Source organism: Mus caroli, chromosome 2 (assembly GCF_900094665.2).
Source record: "Mus caroli chromosome 2, CAROLI_EIJ_v1.1, whole genome shotgun sequence".
Taxonomy (NCBI): domain Eukaryota; kingdom Metazoa; phylum Chordata; class Mammalia; order Rodentia; family Muridae; genus Mus; species Mus caroli.
Genome location: NC_034571.1, coordinates 148426955 through 148450523, shown reverse-complemented (window position 1 = coordinate 148450523; position 23569 = coordinate 148426955). Strand labels below are relative to the sequence as shown.

General features: G+C 50.1%; 1 protein-coding gene across 15 annotated transcripts in view; it reads right to left on the bottom strand.

Annotated features, from left to right (window-relative positions):
* The window catches only part of Epb41l1 (erythrocyte membrane protein band 4.1 like 1), a 122633-nt gene that overhangs the window by 37550 nt on the left and 61514 nt on the right, over positions 1 to 23569 (bottom strand). For all 15 annotated transcript variants that reach the window (XM_029472773.1, XM_029472777.1, XM_029472785.1 and 12 more), the window contains 6 exons: positions 11624 to 11814; positions 10598 to 10762; positions 9700 to 9804; positions 9142 to 9184; positions 5999 to 6074; positions 1664 to 1882 (listed from right to left, as the gene is read on the bottom strand). In XM_029472773.1, coding sequence (XP_029328633.1) covers positions 1664 to 1882; positions 5999 to 6074; positions 9142 to 9184; positions 9700 to 9804; positions 10598 to 10762; positions 11624 to 11800 — 785 coding nt within the window. In that variant the 5' untranslated portion in view covers positions 11801 to 11814. The remainder of the gene's footprint in view (positions 1 to 1663; positions 1883 to 5998; positions 6075 to 9141; positions 9185 to 9699; positions 9805 to 10597; positions 10763 to 11623; positions 11815 to 23569) is intronic.

The window sequence follows — 23569 nt, the reverse complement described above, 5'->3', positions numbered from 1 at the left end:
TCTACCAAATTAAGTATAAAGTTTATAAAGCCGCTCACTTCTCATGACTGGGACCCCACTTCTGAAGAGAGTGCTCATAACCAAGAACACGCCACTATTAAGTAACAGCAGTGTCTGGATTTAACTCTAGGCAGTGTGGCTCCAGAGTCGTGTTTCAAAGACAAATCTGTCTCTTACATTCCCTGGCCTCCATTTCCCCTGCCCTGTCCACCTTGGAGCTTCGATGTAAGATCCACGGATGCCAAACATCGATGTGCTTTAAGTTCAGAGACTTACGATGATTGCTGCAGGGACTGGCACTGAGCAAGCTCATATCGATCTGTCTGTCTATGAATTACTATGACTCTTACAAATCTCCAGGGCACCTTGCTATCTAGGACAGGCATGAACGGCGGATGCCAGGCAGGGCACCCTCATCCAATGTCCAGGTGACCATGGCAATTCATGTCCTGCTCAACACGACTGACTCCATGCAGTCAGGATGAACCCAGCCACGTTGGCATGCAAATCTCTGAGAGCATTTATTTGCCATCTTTGACCCAGCATCCATCACCCCTGGCAGGCTCATCCTCACAGATGAACACATCACATCTGGTCATGGTCTTCCTCTCCAGATGCAGCTCACAGCACACAGCCCTCCAGCTCCCTCCAAGCATAGGGGTGAGAGTCTTTCCTGTGGGGGTGGCACTGTACCCTTTAGAATGTGCTCAGAACAACCTTGAGCTTAGAGCCCAAAGCACTTCCAGCTTAAAAGGACCCTACGGATAGATCAGTTTGATTCCAGGGTAGGTGGCATTCTCTGCAGAGCAGGCACTGAGAAATGGCAGTGGACTGAACTCCCATCCCACTGTTGCAATTGCTTAGGGGTGTTATGGGCTTTCAATGTCTGCAGCCCGAGGGAGCTAAAGAACCTGAATGAGGAATTCTGCTGTTCCAGATGCCAACGGCGGAGCTGAGCAATACACACCATCTCAATCTGTGTATTTATAGGTGAGAACGGAGCTCACAGAGGTTCAGCCATGAGCCGACAATCACACATCTGGCCAATTATCTTCTAACTCCAGAACAAAGTATCCAATCAACAACTCAAGAAGTGCGCAATCAACAACCCAACAAAGTGCGTGATCAACAAAACAAATGCCCCAATTGACGGAGTGCAACACTCGGCCCACATGTGGTGTGTCTTTAATATCTGCTGTGTAGCCTCCCTCATAGCTCCCTGGGCCATGCTGACCAGCACCAGATGAACAGATGAACACACCAAAGCACAGGGAAGTGAAACGTCCTGTCAACGTCCCCTGCTTACAAAGTGGCACAGTCAGGTTGGCATTTGCATTGAAACTTTAGAATATCTATCCAGACCTCTGCACCAGGACCCTTACTCAGAGGCAAGCCACCATTGTTTTATCTCCGAGTAACAGAAAAACCGATCCCCGCAGGCTCAGGACAGGGAATGTGACCCACACAGAAACTCAAAGAGTGAAGATCCAAGTGGTTACTTACCGTCACACAGATGGTTCCAGTTATTCCCACCCCATGGACGAGACCTATTCCTGAGCACCTCAGGTTAGGAGCAGTGCCAGGTGGCATATGTCAGCCCCAGCATCTGTGGCCTAGCCCTTCAACCTGCGAGGGCTGCAGCCGGAAGGGCCAGCTCGCTCACCTGTATGTCTTATGCAACTCCATGATCCTCTCCTCCAGCTCCCGGGTCTGGTTTGGGGCGAAGCGAAGCTCACTGACATAGTTGCCCACATGTTCCTCGGCATCATAGTCACCCAGTTCAGCCTGCACGGCGTAGGAGCCCAGCAGAGCGTGCGTGACAAAGGAGCAAGGCAGGCGGCCTGTGATAATATCTGCCCTCAGCTGCAGGCACAGGTAGTACCTGGGAAAGGACAGGGAAAGAGGTGGGCATGGTCTACCCCTCCACGCGACCCAGACACTGACAGCTGAGCCACTGGAACCAAACAAAGTCAGCTCACGGGACAGTGGCACCCACAGACACGGGTATTTCATGGCAGTGCCTTATGAACAGGTTTTGAGACATGCCACGTGACTTCCGGCATTTTTGGTCATTTCTGAATTTGAGGAATTTTTTTTTCTATTTTAAGAGAATTTATGAGATTTATACTACATTTTCAAGCTCAATGGGACTTAGAAAAATGACTTGTAGTTTTGTTTATTTGTTTGGTTGATTGGTTTGTTTAGTGTATGTGTGTAAGATATGTGTGCAAGTGCACATGTACTGCATGTGGAAGCCAGAACCTCTTTTGAGAGTTATGCATTTTACTGTATGTGAGTGAGTGTTTGGCCTGTGTGTATGTACGTGAACAAAGTGTCTGAGGAGGTCTGAAGAGGATGTCAGATCCTTAACACTAGAGTTATGAATGGAGGTGAGCCACCGTGTAGGTGCTGGGAATTGAACCTGGACTCTGTAAGAGCAACACATATTATATTCTTAACTGCTGAGCCATCTCTCCAGTCCCAGAGAGCAATCTTGGCTGCTGATCCTTGCCTATCCCCTTGTGTGAGGCAGGCTCTTTTTGTTGTTCACTCCTGTGTACAGCAAGATAGCATGTGCTGTCTCTACCTCCCATCTTACCACAGGGGCACAGGATTACAGACACACATTACCACAGCTGCCCTTTCACACTGGTTCTGGGGACTCAAGCTCGGTTCCACACACTTGTGTGTAAGAACTTTACCCACTGAACCATCTCCCTAGCACAATTAGTTGGTTTCGAGGGTCTCAGGTTGGCCTGGAACTCATTATACAGCCCAGGCTGTTCTTCAATATGAATCCTCCTGCCTCCACCTTGTATGTGCTGGGGTTATAGCCATGTACCACTATGCCAGGATGTTATGTAGTTTTAATTATGAAATCAATTATGTTCTGTGTTTTCTATTTAAAGGGTATCGCTACTTAACTGAACCTGGCCTCAGACTCAGTCTTCCAAGTGACAGGATGACAGGCATGTACCCCCACACAGGCTTATGCGGTGCTGGGGACAGAACCTAAGGCTCCCTGCAAGCTAGGCAAGCACTCTACCAACAGAGCTACATCCCCCACCCTTGCAAGTTAATATTTTTTTTCAGGTGGGGGGAGGGGAGGAAACTTTAGTGGTGTCTCTGCGTTTCCTGTTGAGGGCCATTTCCAGTCCCCTCTCCGAGGCCATCAGTCATTCACATGGTGTTCTAGACATTTCTGGTCAGTGAACACAGCAATGGGCATGGCTTTAACTGATGGCTATTTTAATATGAATATTAATATTTAATATGCAAATAGGACCAAATGCTATACCTGGTTCCAGAGCTTTAGGTCATATGTGGTGTCATACCTTAAGAGAGGTCTCCACGTTAACACTCCCAACTCTCCAAGTGTACATAGCCTCTGTACCACACCCCACAGCCCAGGAGGACCTGTTAAAAACGCTTTTTTCTACATTGACTCAGTGAGAGAGGGGGGTATATGGAGGGAAGGAGTCATGTGCATGTCACAGAGTGTGCAGAGGCCAGAGGACAACTCTGGGAGAAGATTCTCTCCTAACACATGGGGTCCTGGGGATCGAACTCGGGTCATCAGACTTGGTGGCAAGCACCTTTACCACTGAACCATCTTGCTGGCCCTTTCCTCAAACTTTCTTCTGCCTCCAGCCCTAAGGGAATTGTTTACTAACCAAGTTGGTCTAAGGAAACATTTCCAGCCACCAGGCTGAGACTTTTGTGGCCTACATTCACAGTTGATGGTTTTACCGTCTAAGCCATTTTGTAACTATTTCCACAGTTACTGTTCACTGAGGTAAGGCGTGGGCTGCTGCTCCTTCAGCCGGGGATGTCTCCTTGCCATTTCCTACTGAGTTTTGTCAGGTTTTCACTAACTGCCCAAGTCTCTTCCTTCAAAGTCACTTTGACTTAGTATAATACTCAGGGTTCTGTGACATTGTTTCAAAGTCAGAACCAAAGCCAGTGACGGTCACAGGCAGCGTCAGTGTGTGCAGAGGCCCGGGATCTGCAGTGGCTCACACTCCACGGGAGTCCAGCATAGGCCTGTGACATTTGTTCAAGAGTCTAAAAATTCAAAGACCATTGACAAGGCTCTGGCCAATCCTTCGTTTCAGTCAATTTGTCATTTTGACCAGTTTATTTGGGGCCTCACTATTTTTGACTAAGTCAGCTGCTCCTACAGCCCTGCCTTCTGGATGGAGCCATCTGTGCTGGACAGGGCTCACCTTCCTCCTGGTGTCCCCGGAAGCCCCAAGCCTAGGGTCTGGCACAAAAAAGACACATTCTGGTAGCTGTGCTGGCCTAAAGCTATGCATTAAGGATATGGCTGCTGTCACCTTGGCTCCAAGCTGATCTTGGGGCTCAGAGAGGGGCTAATGAGGCCAAGGCCTGGGACCTGCTCTATTTCAGAAACATCTGTTGTCTCTCCCAAGGCCAGAGGCAGCATCTTGAAACTGGTATACTGTCTAGCCAGTGGGTATGAGCCTTTAACAGTGGACCCGTTATCCAGGCCTGGTGGTACAGGCCTAGAACTTCAGGCTAAGGAGGCTAAGGCAAGAGGATCAGAAGTTCAAAGCCAGCCCAGGAAGCTTACTGAGACTGTTTCAGAATGTCTTAAGAAGTGGCACTGGGAAGGTGCTCAGAGGTTAGGAGTATACACTGCTGCTCCAGAGGACCTGTGCTCTGTTCCCATAACCCATGCAGGGTCATTCACAATTGCCTGAAATGTTAGACCCAGGAGATCTGACACCTACTTCTAGCCTTTACAGGCACCTACACACACCTCACACAGACACCTAAGTATTAGTAAGATAATACTAAAATAATTAATTTATTATTTTATTAAAATAATACTAATATAATTTATTATTTTATTAAAATAAAATAATAAATATTTTTAATAAAAAGAGGGCTGAAGATATAGCTTGTATATAGTGCTTGTCTAAAATGCACAAGGCCCTAGGTCCAATCCCTAGTACCCCAACAAAAGAAAAAAGAGAGGAAAGAAGAGGGCCCAGTGGGAGTGAGCCAGGGCAGCTTAGCAGCTCCTCCCCCTGCGAAAAGCTCCAAGTCCTCCGTTTACTTTGGGAGTGCAAGGCCCAAGGTGTGAATGGTGCCAGACCAAGACATCATGTGATGAGGCCCTGTCTCTGACAGGACGTAAAGACAGGGGGCTTCTCCCTGTCCTGCTTTCCAGAGGTAGGGTGAGCCCATGCATGCTCCACCCAGAGGGACGCTCGATCCCCACTGCCAATTCTCAGGCCACTTGAACCTCTGTGGCCCAAGCTCACCGCAGTCTCCGAGGCAGCCTCCACGGGGCTCGCATGTTCCCTCTCACCTCCACATGCCTGATCTGCACAAGAGGACATCTAACTGTCACACGCCAAGCCTGTCACCCCTCCTTCTCAACACACACACTGGTGTTCAACCCAGAACATCAGACCTTCCAGGTCGCCTGGCCCAGGGAGGGTTCCCACTGGATTTACAAAAAGTTCATATTGGCTGTCAAGATTTAAAATGGATGGCTTTTAAAACATAAATATCTACAATGTTTAACTTCACTCAGCTTTCAGGCCCAGTCCCCACAGGTTAGAAAGTTCTCAGAGCCTGACAGCAACCATCTTAGTTGATGGCTTTGGAGTTGCTTTTCTTATGGCTTCCACGGACTGGACTCAAGGTGTCAGGCTTGTGGACAAGAGCCTTTATCTGATGAACCATTCTGTCAGTCACACGGCATTTAGATACATCTGTCCTTCTAAAGGCACATGGATCCCGGGGACCCCTCCAACACCATCTCTGAGGTGAGGGCAGCTCCCACAGACCGGGCTGTGGTCCTGTCTTCCTCATATTCTCTGCTTTCTTGAGATGCTCTGGCTGGGAAAGGCCTCTGCATTTGCTACTCTAGCACAGACAGCCTTTGTCTCCCGGGGCCAGCAAGCCTGGCCCGGCTCACGGTTCCACAGGACCAGCACCCTACCCCTCTCCTCACAGTCCTCACCTTGTGATGTCTTCTGTCAGCTGAGCTGGGTCAGGAGGGTAGAACTTGACTGTAAAGGCAAAGCTCCAGGGGCTACCTAAGAGGGAAAGGCGGGAGACATCAGAGAGGCCTCATCAACGTCCAGATGCCCCAGCCTGTGAGCAATCTCTCATGGATTTCCTGCTCCTGGAACATCATTCCCATTTGATAGACAGGGAGACTGAGGCCTAGGCTAACAGACTTGGGAGTAGGCCAGTGAGGTGGCTCAGTTGGGGAAAAGTGCCTGTTACACAGGCTTGATGTCCTGAGTTCAGTCTCCGGAGCCCACAGTGAAAGGAGAAACTCCTGGAGCATCCTCCGCCCTTCGTGTGTGTGTGTGTGTGTGTGTGTGTGTGTGTGTGTGTGTGCACGCTAATAATGGGAAAGAAGATAAAAAGAAAACCCTTCACCAAAGCACGGTTAGCAGATGAGAACATGGAGACCCAGGCAACATCATCACCCTAGGAGTGCGTTTTTTGCTGATTGGATGTTGCTGTTCTGTTTTGCTGCAGGTTTTCTTTTCAGCACTCAGGACCGAACCAGGTCCTTGAGCCTGCCAGGCAAGTACTCTGCCGGGAAGCTGCCTTCCCACCTCTGCTTCCTTTCCACAGACAAAGATTTTAAAGACCAGTCAGCTAATTGGTTACAGAGAGCAGGTTTCCAAACTCTGGTCACCTGACCCCAGAGCTCAGTCACAAAGACTCCTTAGAAAAGGCCTCCAGGGACACAGGCTGTGACTCAGGAAGGACAGCAATGACAGCAAAGAGTACAGAGCCAGTGCACACTGAGTGTACCCGGGCAGGTGCTGCTGTATCTGTCGTATATATGACACTTCATTTCATCCTCAGAGCAAGCCCAAAGCTCTGCTATCACCACCGCACTTTACAGTGAGGAGACTGAGACACAGAACAGTTCTGAGATGCAAGAAATGGGCACTGAGCTAGAACTCACATTCAAGCACCGTGTCCAGATGCAAACGGCAGCTATGCCTGGTCATGTCTAAGTGTGTGTCACTTTCCTGTCACTCCAACTGAAGCCAGAAGGGCTAGTCCACTTGCTGAGAAGAAGCAGACCCTAGAGGCATGGCTCAAGGTGTCTTAGGTGACAGGCAGCGAGGCTTGAGGGAAGGATAGCTATCTCAGAAGCCCTGGCTACCAGGGCTCATGAAGCCACCACCATCAAGGGTGAGGGGAAGTGACCAGCTACAGAAAGGAGGCAAAACTGCTCCCCCGGGGAACCAAAAGACAGGACTGGGTTGAGTAGGTGGCCCATTTCAGAGATGGGCACAGAGGCATAGCTCTAATAGAGGAGGGGTGTGTGTGTGTGTGTGTGTGTGTGTTGACCTTGTTCATGTATTATGGAGACCAGAGGTTGATGTAGGGTGTCTTCCTTTGTCTACCTTTCTATCTCGCTATTATTATTTTTAAAGATTTATTTGGTTTTTATTCGACACATAAGAGTTTTGCCTGTGTATCAAGTGTGCCATGTGCATGCAGTGCCTGCAGATGCCAGAAGAGGGCGCCAGATTTCCCCCCTGGAACTAGAGTTACAGCTGGTTTGTGCTGGGCAGCTTCCCCAGGTCCTGTGCAAGAGCAGCAAGTGCTTTTAACCACTGACCTGTCTCTCCAGCACTACTTACTCTTGACAGGGTCATACAAATGCACAATGTATCTTGATCACATGCATCCCCACTCCCCGTCACAGCCTACACACCTCCCTCTCACCCTTAAGTCCTCCCTCTTTTCCTTAGACACAGACTCCGTTAGTGCCCCTTGCATTGCATGAGTGCTGGTTCACCCACTTCCACCTAATTCTCTGATACTACTTCCTCACTGACCTCGCAGCTTGTCACTGTGGCTAGACTGGCTGGACAGCAGGCCCTGGAACCCACCATGTTACAAATGTGTGTGGCCCTACTGGCTTTACCCCAGGGCTGAGAATCTGAGCTTGGGGCAGCAAGCTTAAGCAGCAAGCACTTTACCTATTAAGGCAATTCCCCTGTCCTCTAGAGTAAGCACTTCTAAGGATGGAGGCTACAGGGTGAGAAGACCGTGGCTTGAGCTGTCACAGGACCATGCCCATATGTCAAGACAGGTGGGCAGGACCTCCAGGCTTGCTCTGGGCAGTGACCCTAGGGCACTATCACTGGGCCGGCCTGCCTCTCTTTTCCAGGCTACTAGTCTTTATTAACTCTACACACTTGGCTGCCTGCATCCGTTCCAATTCTTTCAAAGCATGAAAGGCTGGCCTCCCAGCAGGGCTGGCACTACTAGAAGACAACCTAAAATTCAGACCTAAAAGCCTGCTGACCTACAGAAACATGCTTTGCCTATGTGCCTGCCTCTTTGTCTCCAACTGTCAGGAATCTACAGGAAAATCTCCTCAAGTCCCCTCCTGTAGAGTCAGCTGGCTTCCAAGGGCCAGCTACCTGCTGTCATAGCAACAGACTCAGCTACAGCTTCTCAGCCAGGAGACCAGGGAGTCCAACCCTGAAGAGGCCAAGCATATCCAAGGTGTGGGGCCTGGGATGGAGGCCCCAGGTCTCCACCTACTGCAGGTCCATTTGTTAAGGCTACCCACCTCCTCCCTCCACTATTTGAAAGCCTTCTCACCCTTCCCAACACGCTCCTTCTCTTGGGGCCAGAAAAGACAGGCTGCCAACCTGCTCATCTCCCTCCTCCAGAGGCATTGAAACGAGAACAAGACAAACCCAGGGCTCAAGATGGGCTGAGCCAGCACTTGGCTCTGTGACCTTGTGTAAGTAGCTGCCACTCTCTGGACCTGAGTTGAGGGCTGTTAGTTACTCCACAGTCCCTGGACAGGAGGCTAACTGTATCCAGGTCATCTGTTTGTCCCCTTTCTCTGGAAGACTCTGCAGGGCTGATTTCCTGGACGCATTTACGGTTTCTTTACTAATCTGCTGTGTGGCTCTCACCGTTGCTTCTATTCTCTGGGCCTTAGACTTGTAACCTCTAAGGTAATTCTACATCATTCCTGTACTGCCTTCCCTTAGACCAGCCATGAATGGCAGAGGAGACCCAGGAGCACATCCCAAAGTCGGTGGGAGCATTGGAGCCAGGCCCTGCCCACCCATCCTCACACACCAACCACAAGCAAACACTCACTCCGGATCTGCTTCTTGATTTCCTTGGAGGGGTCCAGCCAATTCTGGAAGAGAATAGATCTGTCCTTTAGAAGGAAGATGCAGGAGTGGGCAGGGTGGAACTAGGAGAGTCGACTATCCAGAAGTAGCCAGCCACAGACTCTCATGGGGACATCCTTGCCTGGATCCAGTTACCTGGCACTAGGGAATGAGGCCTGGATTCCTAGCAGGGTTTGGACATGGTACTGGGCTTGCTCTGAGATGGCCACAGTGACCAAGTATCATGGCTGTAACTAGCAGGAAAGCCAGGCAGCACCCCTCGGGTGGGAAGAAGACACTGGATAGGGACCGCTCTGTTACTCAGGGAGCCCTTGCATCTACATCATAGCTCTCCCACTACACATTAGGGAATTCCTTAGAAAAGACTTAGGGGCAGGGGCCAGAGACCTGTGAGCGGTTAGGGCTGCTAACTTAGAAACAGGAGATGCCTACTGAAAGTCTGGGGGAAGCTGGAGGCTATGGTCAGGACTACAGAATCCTCCCTGCCCACCCGCCACACCCTGCCTCCCCAGCTGGGCACCTTCTGGCTGTCAGCATCACAGAAGGTCAGACCGAAGTAGTCCTTCTCCAGGAGGTTAAGGTGTTCACAGACCAGGTCAAACAGCACCTGGCCGCGGCCGTGCTTCTGCGGGAGAAAGAAGAGTTTTTGTGAGGCCGGTGGACTTGTTGTTGGGGCTGGGAGCTGACCCAGGTCCCAATGCACACAGGAAGAGTTCCCACAAGCCTCCCCTCAGCAGGGCAGGACCTCAGCACTCCTGCCACAGGCTCCACGCTCTGGGTCTATAATGCCCACTGCATCTAGGTCTCTCTTACAAGCCCTGCCAGGGTCTTCCTAGACCATGGACCTGCCTGAAAGCATGCTGGAGATTTCTGCTTAACAGAAACCAAGAGAAGCAGCTGAAAACCAAAGTTCTATGACTTGTGGGAGAAAAAGAGAAGATGCCCTCAAAAGATGCAAGCCAGAGCCAGGGGATGGGAGTAGGTGTTGCAGGAGATAGAGTGGAACTCGGAATCACAGTGGGATTATTTTGTGGTCAACTGCATATCAGTCCTTAAGGACTGCATATCAGTCCTTAAATGGGGACATTTTTACCAAGGCACGGACACCCCGAGACACCTTTTCCTGATGCCAGTCCGTGCTGAGTCTTAATTTGGTCTACAATAGTAATGACCCTTTCTGGACCTTGGGAGTCACCATCTGTACCAGGGAGTACCAGGCCAAGCCATCACTCCGGACATCACAGTGGGTCCTCCTGTGGTTTGGCTTGGACTCAGGACACACAGGAGCTAGCCTGGCGCTGGGGCCAGCCAGCCTGGGGCAGGGCGTATGGTACTGGGGCCAGCCGGCCTGGGGCAGGGCATATGGCGCTGGGGCCAGCCGGCCTGGGGCAAGGCATATGGCGCTGGGCGTCCCCTACCTCCACTTCACACTCGTACTCAGAAGCATCGAGCAGGGTGACGCGGCATATGGCACTCTTGAACTTCTTGGCAATCTTCTGGGGTGACTTCTGGGCCTTACTGGGCGTGGTCCTCTCCGACAGGCCATCGGCCTCACTGTAATCCTTATCGTCCATATCCAGGCTCTGTGGGGCCAAGCAAGGAAAGAAGTCAGAGGACTTGAAACAGGAGTAAAGGGGTGGTTGAGACCAAGATGCCCCTAAAATAAGACATGCCACCTTCTAAGACCCTCAGGGTGACCAGGGTTTGTAAACGGGTTGGTGTATAATGGTAGGGATTTGAGGTTTCCACGTGAGCCTCAGCTCATGTGAGTTTGTGTTTTCCTGCAGGCTACTGCTACCGTGGACAGCCGCTGCGGATAGACGCAGCCCAGAGACCTGCCTTGTCCCTCTCCCTAGAACAGTGAGTGACTCATCAGGACATCTGTCTGGTCGCTCCCACCTTACCTGTCACTAGGTCTAACGTAAGACGGGAGCTGTGGTGATCACAAGGAAGGGAAGAGCTGGCTCCCTCCGTGAGTATGGCTAAGTCCTTGCCTCCCTGTGTCTGTTACGAATTAGGGAGTCTTAAGAGGAGGGCTCAGTGAGCCCCTCCCTCAGGCTTCTGTAGTTCTCGGGGGATGAGTTTTGTCAAGGTCTTGCTGGGTTTGCCAAGCTTGAGCAGAGGGCAGGAGGCGAACGTGGAAAGGACTGTGTTCTGGCTCTCACCTCCACCTCTGGCTTTGTATGTGGCTTTAGGTGCAGGATTCACTGCACTAAGCCACAGATCTTCTCAGCATAAAATGGGGGAGATGAAACCTCCCCTCTTGGGACTGGGGAATTAAATATAAAATGGCCAGCATGCCCCAGCCCAGAATTCAGTGTGTAACAGGTCATGAACGCATCTGCAGCCTTCCTTTCCAGCTGAAGAAATATACCAGGACCCTAAGACCCGGACTAGGAGGACTAGTGGGGAGGGAAGACGGATGTCCCAGGCCCAGTACACACCTGTTCAGCAGGCCTCGTGTCCTGCTGGGTCAGATGCTTCTCATTGGAATTGGTCTCTGGGTGGCTGTGGCCCGCGGGGGTCACCGGGGTGGTCACAGCTGCGGCAGCCTCGGGCTGCTGTGGAGTCTCCTCCTGAGCCTTCTTCACCTCAGAATCTGGGCCTGTCTCTGTTGTCATGGTGACCAGCACGCCTGCATCGGAATGAAGGAGAGCACGTGACAGGGGGAAGGATGATAATGTGACAACAAGGGGGCAGGAACCACTCGCATGCGATGTGGGGACAGAGAACCAGAGAGAAGGCAGGGGTGGGAGACAGAGGGACAGAGGGACAAGGAAGAATAAGAGTGTGAGGGCCTCCTTCCCTGTGTGTCCAGACCCTTCCTAAGGATGATAAGGGAATCTCTAGGGTCCTGCGCTCTGCACCAGATGCCAGCAAGGCCCTGGACGGGCTGACTGTCCCACTACACCTAGACTATAACAGCCCCTCAGCGGATGTAGGACACTGAACACAAACTGAGAAAGCCCTGGATTCCCGACCTATGTGCGTGAGTTTAGGCAGCTCCCTCACTTCCCAAGCTGCAGTAACTCTAACACACACACACACACACACACACACACACACACACACACACGCACACACCAGCCCCAGCTTCACAGAATACTGTCAAGATGGTGCCCCCTGGATCAACACAGGTAGGCACCAGTAGAAAACATTCCTTGCTTCCCATGGGAGTGGCCAGGGTAGCAGGGCTCAGGCTGTCTGCCACGCATGTACCACCTCACCTCTCTGGGACTCATCCCCAAGCTGAGGGACTTGGGGGACATCTCTGGGACAGATTTCCCCTCTGCAACATTAAATGAGATGCCAGACAAGGCCATGAAGGTGCTGTCCAGAATGGAATTAGCCAGCTCCAACAGACAGCAACCTCAGCGGCACAGCTTCATGTTTTATTCATGTTGTAAGGATTATAAACGAGATTTGCCACCATGAAGAGAAGTTAGGAACATTAAACGACCTGAGGGATGAGATGGGATGAGAGGGAAGCTTCAGTCATACTCCAGACGCCTTGGAATTACTTGGTTCTTTTTTGGTTTTGAGACAAGATCTCAGCATACCGAGCTAGCCTTGAACTCACTATGTAGTCCATGCTGCACTAAAGTATTTTTAAAATTTTTTATTGTTGTTGTTGTGGCTTGTATGCACATGCACTCATGCAGAGAAACTTGGTTCTCTCTTCCATGATTGGTTCTAGGGATCCAACCTGTGCTAAACGCACCTTTATCCACTGAGCTAACCCAGCACCTGAAGCTTGAAGTCTTGATCCTTCAGTCTCAGCCCCCCCCCCCCAGCTGAGATTACAGGTAGGTGCCATCACAACCAACTCGTGAATATGCACAAGAAGTATATTACCTTGTAAGGCTGTTTTGTTTTAAAGCCAAAAGCACCCCTTTCCCGACCACACCCAGAGTAAGAGAACTGGGCAGGTCTAAGTCCCCTGTATCATTGTATATGAGCAACACTCACACAAGACCTGGGGGGGGGGGGGACTTATCCTCAACCCTCCACCATGAAAAGCCTCTGAGAGGCAGGCATGCAACACCCACCCACATGCTCCAGGGCTCACACTTCTATTTATTTATCTATGCCAGGAGTGGGGGGCTCTCACACCTATATCATCAGCACTTGGGAAGCTGAGGCAGGAGGATTATCACAAGTTTGAGGGCAGCCTAGGCTACAAAATGAGACCTGTCTTAAAAAAAAATCAGGACCAAACCACATTAAACAAAACTTTTAATTTATTTATGTATTCAAATGTGTGGAGGGGGTGGGGGTGGATTCCAGGGCCTCAAACCCAGGGCCTGGCGTAGGCCTCTCTGCATTCCCATGGGCACCGGACAGGCCCAAAGCAAAAGGTACTAGGCAGACCACAGGTGAGCCCAGGGCCATGAAGAGATCACTGGTGTCCTCCACCCACAGAGCCCACATGGAAGTCCTTTCGAGCTGAAGCAGGAGGCCTGCACGTCCCCATTGCTGCTGTTGAACAGCCAGATGGGGAGGAGGAGGGCGGGGCCGCACTGATTCACTCAGGGTTGCTCTCTTCCCGCCTTTACTCTGATCTTAAGGAGCAGGGAGGCAACTTCAAGCCAGTTCCATAAAGACAAACTCCGGCACGCACAACAAACACAACAGCTGCTCTGAGGGAGTTCAAGCCCATGCAGAGTCACAGTCCTGCCTGCTGAGCCCAGGACCATCCTTCCTTCAGCCCTGAGGGTTGCCAGTCCTTGTCTGGTGGTGGTCAATGGGTAAAAGCTCTTTACATAGTTTTGTGTTTAAAAACATCCAAAGATGGATGGGTGGAGAGAGAGCCCAGTGGTTAAGAGCACCTGCTGTTCTTGCAAAGGACCGAAGTTCAATTCCCAGCACCCACCCCAGGAAGCTCAGAACGACCTGGAACTCCAGCTGCAGGGTGGGAGGGAGGGCATCCAGTTCCCTCTTAAAGCCTACACCATCACCAACACACACACACAGAGGGGAGGGGGAGCAAATATACATGTCATAAAACAAATACTTTATATTATTTTAAAAATCCTACAGCATACATGTAGACACTTTGGGCTGTGGCAAGCAGAATTTACATGAGCCTGGTGTCCAGGCAGCCCCTGGGGTATGGGGGTTCATCCACAAATCCCCTTCCTGGGTCCTCTGTTTGGCTTCAGCCCAGACTCTTGGAACTCTTTCCTCAACCTGTAGCTTCCTGGAAATAGCTAGGAGAGAAATTTTAAGTGACTATTCCAAATTCTCCTGCAGATCCTCTGGTAAGCCAGTGCTACAGCTAAACTGGACACCACTTGAGAAATGCTCTACCCCACTTCTGTCACAGGTAAGACTTGAGTCACATCTTCAAAAACGTGTCCCTTAGCTTCTTCAGTCTGCTCTCCTCCCCACTTGTGGCCTAGCTCTCCGGATCTGAATGGCAGGCCCATCTTCTCTCCTCTGCACTCGGCTACCCCCAGCAAAAAGCCCAAGATAACCTCCTCACAGAAGAAAGAGCTCAGGCCCAGAGGGAACTCCAAGGAGCTCCAGTGAGGCCATGGGCAGGGGCCTGGATGCATAGATACAGGCGTATCCTCTCGAAAGAAGGAGAAATGCATGCAAAATTCACAGCAAGCATTTGAGCAAATCCAAAGGATCCACACATCGGACCCCATCTTAGTAAACATACAGATCCTCATGACCCCATCTTAGTAAACATACAGATCCTCATGACAATGTGAAACCGGAAAACCTGTCACTGTGTAACTTAATATATGCTAATAAAAGCATTAAAATATGAACAGCTAGGTAAATAAATGCTGAGGACCCCACAGCCCCCATTAAAAGAAGAAGAGCTGCCAGCATTCAAAGCTTCAGCCCAGGAATAGAAACACTTCAGCTTGCCTAGACTGGTCCCATCCCCACCTTCCAGCTGAAATCTGACAGCTCATCATTTCCTGCATTAAAATTTCAAACTCCTTTATTTGGACTCTCTCATTACATCCGTCTCAGCACTCCCCATGAATCTTCAACCGTCTCCTTACATAACGGCCTGCACAAGGTAAACAAGGGAATTGCCTTGCTCCTAGATACATGCTGAGGTTCACGGTGTGTGCGGCACAGCCTGCATCTTCAAGTGCTCTGCCTACTCCACATCCTTTCCTGAATATGTGGCTTAAATCTTCCTGCTTCCAAGAAGCCTTTCCCAGCTGTCTCCCCGCCAAAGCATCCACACACCCTTCCAGCCTCAAGGAACCTTCCTCTCCCTGCACGTTTCTGGCAAGTGTCATCTGTCCTGATTCCATGTTGGCTTTCCCCCTTGGCCTTTCACCACTGTGCTCTGACCACTGTGGTGTTCCTTCCAGGGCTAAGGGTCACATCTACTGGAAAATAGAACTGAACAGTACTCAACAGATACCATTGTGGTAATATGTAATGTTGGTGTGGGGATAAGAATGGACCTATAGAAGACAGGGTGGAATCTCTTAGGTCACCAAAGACAAACAAAAGCCCTGTGTGACTTCCACGAAAACATTCTGCTCCCGTCCTACATTTTCCACATGTGTCAGCCACTTATTCTTGTTCCAATCATCACAACATTCCCATTTCTCCATATATGAGCAGCAATTATATTTCCTTTGGTGGGTATGTTCCAAGACTGCATATTAAAATCACCTAGACCACCTTCTGTACAAATAAACTCATTAAAATCCTGAGGCTTCTATATTTGAAAACTCAGGCACACCACTTTTGGGGATTTTAAATTTCAGTACAATATTTTGGGGTTGTTATTTTTTTCCTGAATAGCAGAGCAATCTCCACGCCAAATCAGACTGGTTCACTTTCACTCCAAGGTCCTTGGTAGGTAGTTCCTAACTCTTAAAACAAATATACTCAAGAATACAATCCAGCATCCTTTGCCATGCTCTCTGAGAATAGGATTTCTTACTTCTAGTTCTGTGCTTCCACTGTGTCTCTTTGGGAAGTCCTGACTGTCTATAGGATATTACTAATAAAATGGCAATAATGAAGCATGCATTCATTTCAGCTTACGGCGAGCAGGCTTGTCAGGACACCACATCCTGGAAAGTCAAGTGGTATCTACAAGGGACATCTTAGCAGAGTATCAGCTACGTTATCTCCAAGTATCAGAACAGAACAGGCTTGAGTCAAACACCTGGCTTCAACTGATCTTCTTCCCCCGCCGTCCCAAGGACATGCCACCATGCCACGGACTGGTGATATAAGACGATGATACTCCTGGGTTCCCTCTGTTTCTTTCCTTCTCTTTTCTGCCCACCTCCACCTCCATCTCCTTCTACATCTGGTTGGCCCACAACTTGCTTTGTAGACCAGGCTGTCCTGGAATTCACGGAAACCAACCTGCCTCTGCCTCCCAAGTGCTGGGATAGAAAGGTATGCACCACCATGTCCCCTACCATGGCAGGGCCCAGATCTTTACACAATCGCCTTAAAACTTGAGTCTAGCCAGGTATGAAAGAGAGCTCATGCCTGCTCTCCTAGCTGTGGGAGAGGCTCGCTATGAGTTCGAGGCCAGCCTGTATTACATAGTGAGCGCACAGTAAGACCTGGCCTCAAATAAACAACTAAATCCACGTACATAAACCCTAGATGTTAAGAAGGAATTTTTTTTCAGATGCTCATGGCTTCGGATAACAGGAAGAGAAGGAGCTCAATAAACCCTGTTTAAGCCTATTATTTTAAAACTGTATTAATTAAAAATAAAAATAACATTTTAAAAATGTATAATAAGACTCTTTCTTTGACAAGCCCAAGGATAACAGCATTGTCTCTCACCAGGCCATAGAAAGGGAGCCAAGAAGTAGACTGTGGCTTCTGACACAGCAGGCTATGTCACGTGGACGTGGTTCTTGCTCAGGCTCAGGCCAGCACACACTGCGAGAGCTGCTAGGTGGCCAGGCCAGACCGCGTACAGTCAGGGCCCTTGGGGGAACCATGTGCTGGTTCCCATGGAGCTCACTGCAGGGATTTAGGTCCTCCAGGGTATGTTTTAGCCTTGCACACGAGTCTGGGTACCTGCTGATCCACAATGTGGTCTTTTTACCCAAAGCAGGCTTCTAGGGTAGGGGCAGGAACGGAGTTGAAACATTTAGAAAGAGGAGGCACTTGGGCTGAGTCAGCCTGTGGGCAAAGGGCCAGTCCACGATGCTCTTACTCCTCAAGAAACATAGCAAGGAAGCTCCTCGCAGCCTAGCAGGAGAGCAGCAGGAGCCGGGGTCCTGCAAGGCAGCCTCTCGAGAGTCACAAGTGTCAGGAACTGATACAGAAGGAAGGACAGGACTCCCATCAGGGAGCACCGATGTGGTCAGGCCCAGGCTAAAGACTTCCCATCATTACAGACCCCGTCCTGGCACAGCAGTGAACACTCAGACCAGGAGTGCAGACATGTCTGCTTAAAACACAGGCAGGAAGAGAAGGCTCCACAAGACAAAGGCCAGCCGGCAGGGCCAGGCTGGTGGCACCGACATAGGAGGAGGGCAAATACACAGGATTAGAGAAGAGAAAGGTCAGCCAGAATGTCAGTGTGAACGGCGCCCATGCCACCACTGCCTGGAGAGAGGGGCCCTGTGTGGCTTGGGCTAGGGCTGGCTGGGCAGGATGTCAGCATCTGGGGCTCCGCAGGGCCACTCAGCAGCCTTCGAGTCCTCTAAGCTTCCCATCTGGACGGCCTGCAGGGAGACTGAGTCATGGCCTGGCAGCTGGACCAGATCTTTAAAATGAATCAGCTGACATCTGGTTAACCTTCGAACCAGGGTTGGGGTGAGCAAGTCAGCATCCAGTCATCAGATACCATGTTCATTTCTCAGCTCCCCTAGCTACCACCTGGGTCCAAGCCTGCTTGATCCAGGGTCTCCCTCCCCGAAGTCATTCCTAGGATTGATTCTCCAAGAGCAACCACAGCAATCTTATTATAACCTCCAGTGGTATGTGGCTGCACAGGCCTGTAATCAAAGCCCTCGGGAGGCTGAGGCAGGAGGCCCTTAATTCAAGGCCAGCTTGGGCAACATATCAAACCCCAAAACATCTCTAATGACTTCCCATCAAAATAAGGCACACCCTCCCTACTACACTGTAGTGGCCTCTGCCCATCTTTCCAGCATCTGCCTCTACCCCTGCCAGCGAGCACTGCCTCCTCCTACGTAAGCCTGTCCCTTACAGCCTCTCCCTGTGCTTCAACTGTGCAGGCTTGACCCTGCATCAGGACTTTGTCTTCCCTGTCCATGAGCTGTGACTCTGTCCCCTCTCCTGGTATGACAACTTTCACCTTTGTCTACCCTTTCTAACATGGGCCCCTCTCCCTAACTTCCCATTGTGACAGCATGCCAACTTGTTTGTGCTAGTGTGAATTCAAGTACTTTCGTCTGTCTGTTTTTCCAGTGGGTTTTTTTTTTTTTTGAGACATCATCACAGCTGAGCTTACATTCACTGCCTGACTAACTTATTTCTATTCTCCTCTGGAATATGAACTCTATGGAGGTTTCAGTCTCATTCATCATCACTGCCAGGCCTTCAAGCAATTTTTGATAAATTACTATAAACATTGAGCAAGGTGTATGGTAAAACAAGTTCAAGACCAGTCTGGACAACCTCGAGACTCTACCTCTAAGTCAGACAGAGCCCTGAGTGGTAACTCGTGTCTACAATCTCAGGGCTCAGGAGGTTGAGGCAGGAAGATATGAAGTTCAAGACTAGCCTAGGCTATAGAATGAGACTACCTCAAAACAAAACTCTAAGAAAAAATTAATATTGTACAAAGTAAACACTCACAGTTTGCTATGTGCCAGGTATTGATCTATGGAGTCATCACAGTTAATCTCTACAGGAGCCTGTAATAGGTACTCTTGGGATCTCCACGTGCCAAATGGGAAGAACGAAGCAGAAAGATTAAGTAACCTACCCGAGATCAGACAGACAGACAGTCGGTACCAGGGCCAGGATTCCCACCCGAGATCAGACAGACAGTTGGTACCAGGGCCAGGATTCCCACCTAAGATCAGACCAGGTACCAGAGCCAGGATTTCCAGGCTGCAGTCACCTCAGGAGCCCTCCGGCTCCTAGCCAGGCAGCCTCTCCTCTGATTTATCAGGCCCAAATCATCGGATTTTAAAACCAATCTCCTGCTACTATCCTCCTTACCAAATCGATGAGAGCCCACAGCTGCCAAGAAACTGACTTTCACAAGGATGTGACGCTGGGCCAGATTGCTATGATCTCAAAGGCGCTCCTACTATACAGGCATTTCAACATCCTCAGGCCGGGGGAGCGCAATGGAGGCTAAACTGTGCAGGGGTGAAGCTGGCAAAGGCCGGACCTCTCAACACTGAGACGCAAATCCACTAGGAGGAGCCGCATTTAGAATCTGGACCACTGGTTTTCCTCTCAATGCTACCACTTCCTACCTGAGGAGCGTCCAGGCAAGTCACTTCTCTGTTTCCTCATGTGCCTCCCACACTGGAGTAATACCACGAGAATAACAGATACTGCCAGGACTCTGCCGTCAGAGGAGAAGTGCTCATGAGCAGTCACGCACTAGATGGTGAGGTGGTCTCTTCTAAATCCTAGGCATTGATGACACCAAAGATGTTTGCCCAGGTGTTCCAGGGGACTCAGATTCAGGAGTAGAGCAGCAGTAGGAAGGAGGGTGGAGGAAGGGAGAGGAGGGACGTGAAGGAGACAGGAAGGGAATTGGGAGAGAGGGAAGGGTTTAAGAAAGGGGGTCAGAGGGGCCGGAGACAACATAAGTACCAAGAGATTCCGGGCAGATGTTTTCAACAAACAAGACTTCTTTCTTTTTGGGAGATCAAGAGGACATATCTCTCCCACCCCTGGCAACAATGCCTACTGGGTTGGTAGGCCCATCTGTACTTCCAGATCCATAGTATGTATGCATGAAGCAGGAGGTTAGCCCTCTGAACTGTCCCCTCAAGCTCCCACACCTGCAAATTCTGGAGGAAGGGTTTGGCTGGAAGGGAGGAGAGACACAGTGGTCAGCTGCCTTCCCAGTTTCCTCTCTATGGGAAGTGGTAATAACTCTTCAGCTCTCTGTCCTGCTCAAGCTACTGTGGAGCTCAGGTAACCCTGCTCCCTCCTTTGGCTCATGGTCTGGGGACTGAAACCAGTTTCTGTCCTTGCCAGCATGGGTGCCTCAACCACTGCCCGTGGGCTCCCTTAACTCTCCTTGCCTGTGCACCAGCACATCCTTAGCTGAAGGAATCCTGCTCCCCAGCCAGAGTCCAGCTCCAGCTCCAGCTCCAGCTCCAGCTCCAGCTCCAGCTCCAGCCCCTGCCCCTGCCCCTGCCCCTGCCCCTGCCCCTGCCCCTGCCCCTGCCCCNAGAGAGAGAGAGAGAGAGAGACAGAGAGACAGAGAGAGACAGAGACAGAGACAGAGACAGAGAGACAGAGAGAGACAGAGACAGAGAAAGACAGAGACAGAGAGACAGAGAGACAGAGAGACAGAGAGTGCTAGTTTGGCCATTTATGGAATTACAAGATCCTTAGTTCTTTAGTAATCAGTTCTCTCTACTTAATTTCCCACTTGGATTATTTAGCCCCACCCCTCTAGAAGCAAGTGTGTCCCAGAAACCAGAGCAACAGGAGATCAAACACTTTTCAACTACAACTTTTCTTTTTTAAAGATTTTTTTTCTCCCTCTCCTGCCCCCATGTCTATCTTTCTGCCTCTGCCCCTGCCCCTGCCCCTGCCCCTGCCCCTGCCCCTGCCCCTGCCCCTGCCCCTGCCCCTGCCCCTGCCCCTGCCCCTGGCACGCAGCGGGGGTGGGGTTGGGGTAGGAGGACTTGACATGGGATCTGGGAAGAGGCAGCACAGTCCCTCACGGGTTAGATGATACAGCAGGACACCTTCAGGAAATCTCTAAAATCCTTCCTCAGTAACTCAACTTCTCCATTTGTAAAATGGCGAGGACACCTCGATCTTACGTTTCTGTGAGCTTTTAAGCCCCACAGTTAGTGCTCCAGAGAGACATTCAGCATCCTTACCTTTGTTCAAAGACCAACACATTAACACTCACATTCCCTCTGAGAAGGAAACGCAGGACTTGTAGTTTTTGTCTCTGTGCGTGCATTGTTCCCGCTATGAACATGTACCGCTTGAGAGGTCAGCAAAGAAAACACCAGAAGCGACACCTAAGGAGGCTTTCTCTCTCTTCTGGAAGCAGGGCTCCATCCCACAGGGATTTCCCCAAGGCTGAGCACCGGCTTCCTCTGGCCATACTGTGAATGAATCGACAGGATGGTACAGACTGAGCTCTTTCTGAGCCAGGCCCACGTGGTCTAAAAGGATCTGAGCCTCCAGTCATCCTTACAGGTGGGTGCTCAGGTATGGACGTGGCACTGGGGGATGACAATTTGTCAAAGGCCTGCAGTATCCACAGGCATTACATAAAATCAAACAAGACAATGAATGAGGCCACCACCTGCCAGCACTGGCTTTCTGTCTACAAGTCTCATAGGCTACTGAGGAGCCGCAGAGGGATTTTGCTGGTGTGGGACAGGGACCACAGGACAGCCTTGATCTGCAGAGTAAGGACATCAAAGAGGAAAGATACCTCCCACTTGGACCACGCTAACAACTGCAGGAGGCAGCCAAGACCTCCTTTGTCATAGTAGTCTGAAAGCCTTTCAGGGCTATACCTCACCCGTCTGTCCCAGCTGCCATCTAAGGTGGAGGGTTTACTCCGAGCTGGATCAGGTAGCTGACATCACACAGCTAGTCAGCTTGAGTGCAGCCAGGACTAGACCCAGGTCCACTGGCTGGAAGCCCAGGGATTGTTCTCCCTCAATCCTGCTACATCCCATGACCTCTAACTTGCTGTAAACCACGGAGCCAACACTACTGTTGCCCTGAACGTAGAAATAATCACAGTTGTATCAGTTCTCACACACACATGCAGGGCACTCTACAGTTTAAAGGATTCTTGTTTTTATTTGGTTGATTTGTCTGAGTCAAGGTCTCAATATGGAGCTGAAACTGTCCTTGACCTGTACCCTGATACAGCTTCCTGCGTGCTGGGATTATCTTAATGCCCCACTAGACTATTCTTCCAGAATTATTATTTTGCTTGGATCTCACCAATAAGTGGTAGTTGGTTGAAGGAGCACAGAGAATAGCAGTTCTGAAAACGAAGCCAGAGCTGAGGTCACGTGAGTCCACGGGCTGGGCAACCTTGGACACATTAGTTAGCCTCTCTGGAAGCCCATGTGAGCAGGTAAGATGGAAACAGTGCCCCTTGCGGCAAAGGCATTTAGTGAGAATGAGACAATCAAGAGCCACATATCCCTGCTCACCCTGGCACAGCACTCAAAATACAGCAGGTACCTGTGGAGCAGAGGTGCCCGTGGTCAGACGGACAGACTTGTCCAAGGACATGGGGCGTAAGTCGAGGATCCAATAGGGCAGCTTACAGCATCCTAAAAAGCTGAGAGCGTTGCTGGCAAGTGACACACTAGAGGAGAGAAAGACGGGGTCCTTCTCGAGTTCAGAGTGACAGGAAGAGGTTCTCAGAGGGAAGCAGGAAGAGGTAGAAAGAACAAACCTTTCAGGGCAACTCATGGCCTCGAGGCTCTCTCTCTCTCTCTCTCTCTCTCTCTCTCTCTCCACTTGATTCTTAGAGGTTGTTTAAATAACGATAGAGTTCCCTTGTTAGTACTGCTGAGAACAGGGTAGAACTGAAAACCTTGAAAGCCCATCAACCGGAGGCTGGACAGACCAGCTAGGACTTATCCATTAAAGCCACTACAAAAGCATTATTTGCCTAAGGTGGTGAACTTCCTTGAAGTTCTGAGCTCTGAACCCAGGGTAGGGAAGCACCCACCACTAAGCTGTGTCCTCAGGTATGAACATCTGTGAGACACACGTATGCACATAAAAAATGACAATAAACGCTCAAATTAAAATGCAACTATAAAACAAGGATACTGTGCATGACCCTGTCCTGACACAGAATTCTGCTGTAAGGATTCACATTGTATCCGGCTTCCCCTGTAGAGGAGGATTTTGGTGGAGAAAATGAGAACATTATCTGAATTACTCTGATTTTTAAAATTTCTTTTGTAAAATTATATTTACTTATTTGTGTGTGTATATCTATATTTATCTATCTATATATGTGTATATATCTATATCTATCTGTATATGTGTATGTGTATATTTATGGTGCATGTCATGGAAATCAGGGTGTAATTTTTGGAAGTAGTTTTCACTAAACTTCTACCACGTGTTTCCTGAGAATGAAGATCACCAGGCTTGGGACAATCACCTTCACACGGCTGAGCCGTCTCTCTGGACCATCTTTGTAATTAAACTAAGAGGCCAGGAGGCAGCTCTGCTGGTAAAAGCACTTGCAGGCCTGA